The 11,189-nt window shown below is 60.2% G+C and overlaps 1 protein-coding gene across 2 annotated transcripts in view; it reads left to right on the top strand.

The window, feature by feature from the left end:
- The first annotated feature begins 734 nt into the window (after nt 1-734).
- ADGRA2 (adhesion G protein-coupled receptor A2) overlaps nt 735-11,189 on the top strand; it is a 104,568-nt gene continuing 94,113 nt past the window's right edge. The window contains exon 1 of one of the 2 annotated variants that reach the window (XM_073325421.2): nt 735-1,408. In XM_073325421.2, the coding sequence (XP_073181522.2) occupies nt 1,170-1,408 (239 nt within the window). In that variant the 5' untranslated portion in view covers nt 735-1,169. The remainder of the gene's footprint in view (nt 1,409-11,189) is intronic. The other variant, XM_073325422.2, reaches the window with a different exon arrangement.

Raw genomic sequence — 11,189 nt, 5'->3', positions numbered from 1 at the left:
CTCAACCCATGGCTACCCCAGGGTCCTGGAAGGCTGTGCTGTCACTGAGTTGTGGCCTATTGGCTCAGCTCTTCTGTCTCCTGGGAGGGATGGGCTCTCCACCTTGCTAGGTGGTAACCTGCCAGGTGCTGTGCCAGGATGTGGCTCATCTGATCTCCAGTCTCCAATAGTGGTCCACAGCAAATGCTACAGGGTGGACAAACTGTCCTGGCCCTGTGGTCACTGTACAGGATCAGATGCCCTCCCCAAACTTGGCAGATACAGAATGCCTCCTCCAAGGGGAAACTGTCCTGGCTCCAGCTCGGAACAACCAGCCCCAGCAGCCACGGCACTGGTGAGGGTGCTCACTCCTGGGTTTGGACTCAGAGTAGGGGCAGGTTTGGCTGGGGGGATTATACACCGCCCAAGGGCTGCGTCCCGGCACAGGGCCTGGGGGAAAGGTTCCCTCTACCTCTCCACAGACCCTCCCTCCAGGCACTCGGGGCGGGGGGCACCGTCTGCAGGCCCCTCGCAGCTCAGTGGGGCTGGGCGGGGGAGCAGGGCGTCGGGGACTCCGGGTAAGAGCACGGGGAGGGCGGGTGCCGCGGGGGAAGGAAGCGCCAGGGGCCCCGAGATTTGGAAGGGGGCGCACGCGGTCGGGGAGCGCTGGTGCGCAGCGCATGAACCCCGCAGGTTTGGAGGGGGCCGCGCACGGGACCCAGGGGCGAGTGCGGAGCCCGGCGGCTGAGGGGGCGCGCGGAAGTTGGGGGGCCCCGGGCGCGCAGGGGCCGGGCTGGGAGCGGGGAGGCGCTAGGGCCCCGCAGCCGGGCCTGGCGGAGCGGGGGTGGGACCCGAGCGGCAGCCGCAGAAACCGCTAGGTCCCATCCAGAGCGCAGCAGCCGGACGCTTCGCCGCCGGCAGCCGCGGACCCCCCCGTCCCACCCGACCATGCCGCGGGCAGCGCAGGGCACCGGGCAGTCGCGGGAGGCAGCCGGGCGCCGGGGCGGCTCCGGGGGGGTGTGAGGGCGGAGAGCCCCTGGGAAGGAGCCGGGACCCTGCGCATGGCTGCCCCCGGGACCTGGCTGTAGGGTGCCCGCACCCCTGTGCGCCCAGGGCCGGCCCTTCCTCCAGCGGAGCCCCGGCCGGGGGCGGCGTCTCGTGGCTCGGGGGCGCCCGGCGAGGATGGGCTGATGGGCTCGGGGCCGCCCCGTGGGATGCGCTGCGCGGCCGGGCTGCTCTGCCTGGCCGCCTGGCTGTGCGCGGGGGGCGCCCGCAGCTGCCCCGCGCAGACCCCGCGCTGCAAGTGCGTGGGGGAGCGGCCCAAGGGGCCGGGCCTGCCCGGCGCGGCCCGCAGGAAGGTGATTTGCAGCGACCAGGAGCTGCTGGAGCCGCCCGACCCGCGCCTGCTGCCCAACGCCACGGTCAGCCTGTGAGTAGCGAGCGCTCGGCGCGGGCGCGGGGCAGGGCGCTTGGGGCGCTGCGCCGGGGCAGAGACAGCCCCGAGCCCCAGCTGCCGGGACCCCCCGTCCCCCGGCACCCAACAGCCCCTGGTTCCTGCTGCCCCCCCCCCCAGCGGCCACCGACCGGACCCCAACAGCCCCTGGTTCCTGCTGCCCCCCCCCAGCGGCCACCGACCGGACCCCAACAGCCCCTGGTTCCTGCTGCCCCCCCCCAGCGGCCACCGACCGGACCCCAACAGCCCCTGGTTCCTGCTGCCCCCCCCCAGCGGCCACCGACCGGACCCCAACAGCCCCTGGTTCCTGCTGCCCCCCCCCAGCGGCCACCGACCGGACCCCAACAGCCCCTGGTTCCTGCTGCCCCCTCCAGCCCCTGGTTCCTGCTGCCCCCCACAGCGGCCACCGACCGGACCCCAACAGCCCCTGGTTCCTGCTGCCCCCCCCCCAGCGGCCACCGACCGGACCCCAACAGCCCCTGGTTCCTGCTGCCTCCCCCAGCGGCCACCGACCGGACCCCAACAGCCCCTGGTTCCTGCTGCCCCCCCCCAGCGGCCACCGACCGGACCCCAACAGCCCCTGGTTCCTGCTGCCCCCCCCCCAGCGGCCACCGACCGGACCCCAACAGCCCCTGGTTCCTGCTGCCCCCCCCCCAGCGGCCACCGACCGGACCCCAACAGCCCCTGGTTCCTGCTGCCTCCCCCAGCGGCCACCGACTGGACCCCAACAGCCCCTGGTTCCTGCTGCCCCCCCCAGCGGCCACCGACTGGACCCCAACAGCCCCTGGTTCCTGCTGCCCCCCCCCCAGCGGCCACCGACTGGACCCCAACAGCCCCTGGTTCCTGCTGCCCACCCCCAGCGGCCACCGACCGGACCCCAACAGCCCCTGGTTCCTGCTGCCTCCCCCAGCGGCCACCGACCGGACCCCAACAGCCCCTGGTTCCTGCTGCCTCCCCCAGCGGCCACCGACCGGACCCCAACAGCCCCTGGTTCCTGCTGCCTCCCCCAGCGGCCACCGACCGGACCCCAACAGCCCCTGGTTCCTGCTGCCCCCCCCCAGCGGCCACCGACCGGACCCCAACAGCCCCTGGTTCCTGCTGCCCCCTCCAGCCCCTGGTTCCTGCTGCCCCCCCCAGCGGCCACCGACCGGACCCCAACAGCCCCTGGTTCCTGCTGCCCCCCCCAGCGGCCACCGACCGGACCCCAACAGCCCCTGGTTCCTGCTGCCCCCCCCAGCGGCCACCGACTGGACCCCAACAGCCCCTGGTTCCTGCTGCCCCCCCCAGCGGCCACCGACTGGACCCCAACAGCCCCTGGTTCCTGCTGCCCCCCCCAGCAGCCACCGACCGGACCCCAACAGCCCCTGGTTCCTGCTGCCTCCCCCAGCGGCCACCGACCGGACCCCTCCAGCCCCTGGTTCCTGCTGCCCCCTCCAGCCCCTGGTTCCTGCTGCCCCCCCCAGCGGCCACCGACCGGACCCCAACAGCCCCTGGTTCCTACTGCCCCCCCCAGCGGCCACCGACCGGACCCCTCCAGCCCCTGGTTCCTGCTGCCCCCTCCAGCCCCTGGTTCCTGCTGCCCCCCCCAGCGGCCACCGACCGGACCCCAACAGCCCCTGGTTCCTGCTGCCCCCCCCCCAGCGGCCACCGACCGGACCCCAACAGCCCCTGGTTCCTGCTGCCTCCCCCAGCGGCCACCGACCGGACCCCAACAGCCCCTGGTTCCTGCTGCCCCCCCCCCAGCGGCCACCGACCGGACCCCAACAGCCCCTGGTTCCTGCTGCCCCCCCCCAGCGGCCACCGACCGGACCCCTCCAGCCCCTGGTTCCTGCTGCCCCCTCCAGCCCCTGGTTCCTGCTGCCCCCCCCAGCGGCCACCGACCGGACCCCAACAGCCCCTGGTTCCTACTGCCCCCCCCAGCGGCCACCGACCGGACCCCAACAGCCCCTGGTTCCTACTGCCCCCCCCCAGCGGCCACCGACCGGACCCCAACAGCCCCTGGTTCCTGCTGCCCCCCCCCAGCGGCCACCGACCGGACCCCAACAGCCCCTGGTTCCTGCTGCCCCCCCCAGCGGCCACCGACCGGACCCCAACAGCCCCTGGTTCCTGCTGCCCCCCCCAACGGCCACCGACCGGACCCCAACAGCCCCTGGTTCCTGCTGCCTCCCCCAGCGGCCACCGACCGGACCCCAACAGCCCCTGGTTCCTGCTGCCCCCCCCCAGCGGCCACCGACTGGACCCCAACAGCCCCTGGTTCCTGCTGCCCCCCCAGCGGCCACCGACTGGACCCCAACAGCCCCTGGTTCCTGCTGCCCCCCCCCAGCGGCCACCGACCGGACCCCAACAGCCCCTGGTTCCTGCTGCCCCCCGCAGCGGCCACCGACCGGACCCCAACAGCCCCTGGTTCCTGCTGCCCCCCCCAGCGGCCACCGACCGGACCCCAACAGCCCCTGGTTCCTGCTGCCCCCTCCAACCCCTGGTTCCTGCTGCCCCCCCCAGCGGCCACCGACCGGACCCCAACAGCCCCTGGTTCTTGCTGCCCCCCCCCAGCGGCCACCGACCGGACCCCAACAGCCCCTGGTTCCTGCTGCCCCCTCCAACCCCTGGTTCCTGCTGCCCCCCCCAGCGGCCACCGACCGGACCCCAACAGCCCCTGGTTCTTGCTGCCCCCCCCAGCGGCCACCGACCGGACCCCAACAGCCCCTGGTTCCTGCTGCCCCCCGCAGCGGCCACCGGCCGGACCCCAACAGCCCCTGGTTCCTGCTGCCCCCCCCAGCGGCCACCGACCGGACCCCAACAGCCCCTGGTTCCTGCTGCCCCCTCCAACCCCTGGTTCCTGCTGCCCCCCCCAGCGGCCACCGACCGGACCCCAACAGCCCCTGGTTCTTGCTGCCCCCCCCCAGCGGCCACCGACCGGACCCCAACAGCCCCTGGTTCCTGCTGCCCCCTCCAACCCCTGGTTCCTGCTGCCCCCCCCAGCGGCCACCGACCGGACCCCAACAGCCCCTGGTTCTTGCTGCCCCCCCCAGCGGCCACCGACCGGACCCCAACAGCCCCTGGTTCCTGCTGCCCCCTCCAACCCCTGGTTCCTGCTGCCCCCCCCAGCGGCCACCGACCGGACCCCAACAGCCCCTGGTTCTTGCTGCCCCCCCCCAGCGGCCACCGACCGGACCCCAACAGCCCCTGGTTCCTGCTGCCCCCCCCCAGCGGCCACCGACCGGACCCCAACAGCCCCTGGTTCCTGCTGCCCCCCCCCAGCGGCCACCGACCAGACCCCAACAGCCCCTGGTTCCTGCTGCCCCCCCCAGCGGCCATCGACCGGCCCCCTCCAGCCCCTGGTTCCTGCTGCCCCCTCCAGCCCCTGGTTCCTGCTGCCCCCTCCAGCCCCTGGTTCCTGCTGCCCCCTCCAGCACACACTGTCCCCCCCCTCTTGCCCCTCTAGCACCCACTGCCCTCACCCGCCGTCCGTACCCCTAACAGCCCCTGGTTCCTGCCACCCTGTCCAGCACCCACTGCCCCCCCCATCTGCTGATCTCCCAGCACCCACTGTCCGTACCCCTAACAGCCACTGGTTCCTGCTGCCTTGTCCAGCACCCACTGCCCCCCTTCTGCTGGTCCCTCCCGCACTCACTGTCTGTACTCCTGCCTGCTCCCAGCATGATGCCCCCCATACCTGCTCCCTATGCACTCAGAATGACTCCCGTTGCCAACCCCACATCCAGTGTGCCCCTCTCTACCTGCCCCCCAGCACCCACCATCCCCAGCCATCAATCTCTCCTGTCTGCCCCCAGCACCCACCCTGATTCTCCCTACCTGCCCCATACACACCCAAAATGACTTCCCTGTCTACCCCTGTGCATTTCTGCATTCCCCCAACACCCTACCCAGTGCCACCCGGTGACTGCTCCCAACACCCCTAAAGTTCTCCTGCCAGCCCCTCCACTTGCCCCCCCAGCACTCTCACATACATCTCTCTTTTTTCCTCCAGTCACTTTGCTTCCCTTATGCCAGACTCTTTCCCTGTGTGTAAACTCCGCTGGGCTGTTGGAATCCAGGGCCCAGCACTCCCTGGCCAGAGGGACGGTGGGAAGTGTGTGTGTGTGTTTGTTTGTTTGAGGGCTGTAAGCAGGCACCGTTTCCAAACCACATAATGATCAGGCCAGGCCCCTGCCCTGGGGAGGCGGGGGTGGAGGGGTGGGGCTGAGAGTTCAGGCACATGACTGGGATGATGATGACTTCTGTTGCGGGACCAGGGCTCACTTGCAATGGAGGTGAGGTGAATGGAGGAGGCTGTGTGTTGGAGCCTTGCACACACCGACCTTGTCTGTACAGAACAAGACTTAATTTCCTAGGGTCTCCCATCGTCGCAGCTGTGCCCCGGGGGTGACAGTGGAAGCTGGTGCGGGCAAGGTACTGTCAGTGTTCTAGCCGCCATGGGGTCTGAGTGCACCGGTGGGAAACGAGCATAAGCACAGCCAGGGTGTGGGGGGCCGTTCCTAGAACATCTGTGACCTGGAAGAAGGCTCCATGCAGGGAGGATAGAAAACCCACGGGCAGCAACTCAGGCTCCAACTGCGTCTTGGACCTGGCGGCTTCCAAACGTGCCATTCTTGGTGCACTTGTTGGGCCCAGTCTCGCAGCCTGTGCTTAGGCCAATAGTTCCACTGACTTCATTAGCACCACTCACCAGAATAAGGTCCATCCAGTCTCAGACCTGTTCGTATCAGTCATAGTCTTTAAGAAGACTGGAAGAATGGAAGTGGCTGGATAGGTGAGGTCATGACTGTAAAAAATTCTCTTTGTGGGCCTGATCCAGAGCCCACTGAAGCTAGTGGAAAAAGGCCCATTGATTTCAGTGGGCCTTGAATCAGGATGGGTCCTGTTTCCTACTGGGCTGTATTGGCAAAAGTTCCTAGTGCAGACCAGGCCTGAAAATCAGTTTCACTTTGGTTTATAGTCAATTTCATTTCCACCTTTTCCTTTGGCAACATCTGGGGCTTTACACAGAGAGCTTTTGTTTGAAAACAACTGTTTCCACTGGAAATAATAACGCACACCTTTCTTAAAATAGCTCCCCTCCCCTCAGTTTGATCTGGCAATGTAAAGTAGGGAAAGTTTTAAAAGTTCCGTCTGTCTTTTCATTGTAACACTTGATTTTCAGTGGCTTGTGTACACAGACGAGGTCTCGCAGTTGAAATTGTCTTAAAAGTCCTCGGAACCCCACTTTGTCATTTGAGGCAGTTAATACTACTTTATGCTTATTTAGACCCTGATCCTGCAAAGGCTTTTGCACTTGCTTAGCCATACATGCAGTAAGCAGGGTTCACTGGGACTGCCCGCAGGGTGTGATGTTAAGCATATGGGTTGAGTCCCTGATCTTGCAGAGACTTAGGTGTGTGCTTCATTCTGTACATTGTGAATTGTCCTATTAAAGTCAACAGGACTATTTGCAGTGCATAAAGTCAAGCACTTGCATAAGTGTTTGTAGGACTGGGGCATGTTTTCTGAGCTCCAGCACATAGGCAGTGGAGCAATTTTTAAAAAGCCAGGCAATGTTCGTGTTCTGTGTTTAACTCTGGTTTGGATTTACTCTTGCATCAGTTTTTTTTTAAGACTGTTAGTATTTGGTGGTGGTGTGCTTAACAGTTTGTTGGGTTTTTTAATGACAAAAGAAGGAAATTTGTTTTTAAAGCCTTGACGTGCATGCAGTGGCAGTGTGGATCATTCAAGTTCAGAAAGGGTGGGGTTACTCTAGCAAGCAAGCCTGGTGCTCTGGTGCCTGACACGTTTGGGGTTCTGTTCATAAAGCGCGTTTTATCCCCCCGGCCCTGTTTTAGCCTGTGCACTGGCATACTTGGCTAATTCTCAGAGTGTGGGTGTTCAGCGCTTTCTGAAAATCAGGTCCCTTTCAGAGATCTCAAGCTGGGTCCTTGAAAAATGAAGCATCCAGATTCTCTAGTCCTTTTTGGAAATCTTGGCCAGTGGGTGCGCCTGCTTGTATGTGTACATATATAGGAATAACCTATTTTGGCAATGTGAAAATCTTCCCACAAAGACAACACTAAAGATGTAACTACAATAATACCCCTGTAAATAGTCCCAAAACAATAAAACCAGTGAATTTCATAATTAACAGTGATACCTGCCATGTGTAATCCACTCTCTCCTTTAATTACCACCATACATAGCTTAGAAATTCTGTTAAGACATCTGATCACTTTTCTCACTTCCCAGAGAAAACTGCTTTTTATTTTATTATTTTTTCAGTTTACATCCCTGCCTCTTCCAAATGTGCACTGGGGCCCTGATTCAGTAGTGCAGTCTTATTCAGTAAAACACACAAGCACATGCTTTAATGCCTTGTTGAACTGGGGCTTGGGTGTGTGGCTAAAGGACTTCATTAGCTGCTGCTGAAATGCTATATAGGAGGAAAGAACCAAACCGCACTGAGCGGCGGGGACGGTGAAAGCAAAATGGGCATTTTGAAGCCTGTCTTTCACTGATTTAACATTGCTAGGTATTACCAATTTTCAGTAATTTGGCTCTTGGAAGGAGAAGCTCATTTGCTGATAGGGTCATATAGAGACAGCAGGCACTGCAAAGTAGCAAAGCCTGATTGACCATACAATGAACATTAAGGGGGCACCACTCAAACCTGACATGAAACTGACAAACACAGGCAGAAAGCTACAAATATTCAGTGACCCCAGACTTTAGTGTCCAACACTAAACGTGATTTATTCTAAACCTTTTCCAGATGGAAAAATCAAAACCAGAGGCTTTTAGCTGATGAGCAGCCCCTTTAGATTACGAGGCCGTAGTGGCTTGGTCTTCCGTCGGGTTTAAAGTAGGAAAGCATCAGTTGGCCCTTGAGAGTCACTGGGCGTTGCGTTCTCTGTAGGTACTCACGCCGCTCTCATCACTGTCATAGCTGAACACCTTCCAGTCCGGCGTTAAGCAACGTGAATAACATCTATTTCTCAATGAGTGCTACTGCTGACAAAACAGTTGCAGTTCAAACCCATTCCGAAGGATCTGACGGGGGAAGATCTCTGGGCAAAGCTCCTGAGTAACTCCCCAGGAGAGACTCTTTAGATAAAGTTGTAGAGCAGCTGATTCTTCGTGGGAAATGTTTGGGTACATTTTGTTTAGAACAATAATAATAACACTTGGCACTTAAAAGTAGGGCCCTAATTCTGGTCGTCTTCAGGTCTGGCCAGAATACACGAACGCGTTAGGCCTGAACAACCAGCCCTAATTCTGGCTGGCTTCTGTGCCCAGGCAAGTTATTCCTGCCAGAAAGTGATGTAACTAGTATGGCACAGGGGTGCATGGGCCCTGGCCAGGGCAGTACGTGCTAAAACACATGGAGCACGCTCCCTGACCCACCGTGAACTGCTCCTCTGCTGTTCTGTCTGCCTGCGGAGGCTGGGGGAGACCAGAATGTTTGAGCTGCAGCCAGAGTGGGGAGCACCCATGCCTGTGGGTGACCCACAGGCAGAACATGGCCCTGCTATGTTGTAAGAGCCCCGATGGTTTGAGTTTTGAGTTTCTCCCTCTTTTTTCTTTTAAACCACTAGGGGTGTTGGATAGAGCAAAGATCTTTGTGGCTTCAGAGCCTCAGCAGTTGCGGCTGCTTATTCACCCCTCAAGTGAGACTCCTTGCTGGTATTACAGTTCTCCCCGCCGCAGCCAGAGGGAAGGCATGGGGAAAATAAGTAGCAGCGAAGAGCTGGTGCATCCAAGATCCTGGTTTCATATGAATGTATCCAGTAATAGAGGCTGGGGTTAGAGAGAACCAGGCACAGAGGCAGAGCCACCTCTAAAGCCTTCCATCAGGTGCTAGAGGGTTGACCTCCATGGATTAAACCCCAGTCTACGCAGCCTGCAATGCTTTGGGCTCTCTTTCCATAGTGGCATGAGTGACTTGGATGAGAGGATCAGAATCCATGTTTTGTGTTTTCCTGCCATGTCTGTGATGCATGGTGGATCCTCATGGAAAGCCTTCTGTTTAGAGAAAGTACAGCTCGTTTTCTCTCCATCCAGCTCCCCGCATGGGGATTGGTGCTACGCAGATAGATAGAAGCAAAACCAGTGAAATGCCAGCAGATGTTTAACTACAGAAATGAATTCCATGTGGTGGAGCATCTCTGGCAAAGGAAGAGGCCTGATGTGCAGAGAACTGGGGATGCTGAGTGCTGGGGATTATCTGCTCTGCCATTCGATTGAAGTCCTCACCTTGTGCCTGAGAAGCTCCACACAGCATTGCAACTCCAGGGGAGCCGCACGGCTAAGGGCTTGAACCTGCCAGGTGCCCAGCACCTTCCAGTCCCATTGAAGGCTGTGGAAGTTGAAGTTGCTCAGTATCTCGCAGGGTCAAGTCTTAAATAGCCACAGCTGTCTTAGCACGACATTCTGTATGGCTTGGCTCCGTCCTCTTGCCAAAGCAACTCCGTCACCTGGAGGCAATTGCTAAGGAAATGGAACAGCTGCAGGTATGGGGTGTTGTTGGCACTGGTTAGAACCTTTGTGCTTTGTTATTGCAAAAAAAGCAATTTCTTCAGCGTACAATCATTGGAAACCTGCCTCTGCCGATGCTCTTCTCTAGCGCCCACGACCCAGGGGCAGGCATGCTCACGTGCGGGGGGAAGTGTGCAAAGGGGGATTAGGCCACTAATATCCTAGTGCAGCTTGAACAAAAGTTGCCAGTTTGCACTTGTTTATGTATGTCTCTCACCCGCCCTTGCAAACACGCATGCATTGGTTCACAGATACGGGTTTATACGTGCCATAGGAGCTGGTCTGTGGCTTGTTTGGGGGCTTTTACAGCTACGCTGGTTGGCACAAAGGGCCATTATCCAAGCTGCAGCACTGTGGATTAGTAATGGAAGAAACACCCGAGGCTCGCCAGACTGTTTTCCTTTCCTTAGGGACAGGGCTGGAGGGTTCCCTAAAGTGCATTCTTCCTGTGTGGGTCACTTATTTTAAGTGGCCCAAGTTGTGGGTTTCCCACCACTTCTCTGGGGAAATCACTTGTCTGCTCAGGATGGTCCATGCCCGCGTTACTATTGCAAATGTCGATACCTTTTGAAATAAAGACCTGGTTTCACAATTTAGCTCCTGTGCATTAGATTCGAAGCAGGTGAGCCCAGTGAAGCAGAGTTTCTCTCTCTCCTCCCTGCCCTTTCTGATACGTGGTAGTGAAGATGCCTGAGAAGACTCTTCGTGGGTTTTGTGAGTGAGATCATCCAGGAGCCCTCAACCTTCTACCTCAGCCACAGGCCTGAGCAACCAGACTTGAGACTGATATATTTGTGTATCCAAAACTGAGCTTCTAATGGCTCCTCTTTTGCAACCATAGTTTATTGTGTGAATGCCGCTGCTCTGTTATAAAGTCCAGCACATCCTTACATGGGGTTCCGTTCAGTCTGGCCTCGCATCGCCCCATCTGGCGGTGTGTGGGTGAAGAGAGAATGCAGTTCTGCCTCTCGTGTCACTTTTGATGTTCGTCCAAAGGCACTGCGAGGTGACGGGACTCTTTCAGACCTGTATTAACAAGGTTTTAATTCCAACCCCCTCGGAATGACCTCTGTGCTAATAGCCTAATGGAAAAAGTACTGTATTCTTAACAAGACACAGATAGCCGTGTTAGGCCATAGCCAACCCTGCTGTTACACACGCAGGAGTCCAAACCTCTTCCAGATGTGGAATTCTAGAGCAGGCCTCATTTATGCGCACAGCTTGATTGCACCAAAAT

Source organism: Lepidochelys kempii, chromosome 26 (genome assembly GCF_965140285.1).
Source record: "Lepidochelys kempii isolate rLepKem1 chromosome 26, rLepKem1.hap1, whole genome shotgun sequence".
NCBI lineage: Eukaryota > Metazoa > Chordata > Testudines > Cheloniidae > Lepidochelys > Lepidochelys kempii.
This window is presented reverse-complemented; position numbering and strand designations above follow the sequence as displayed.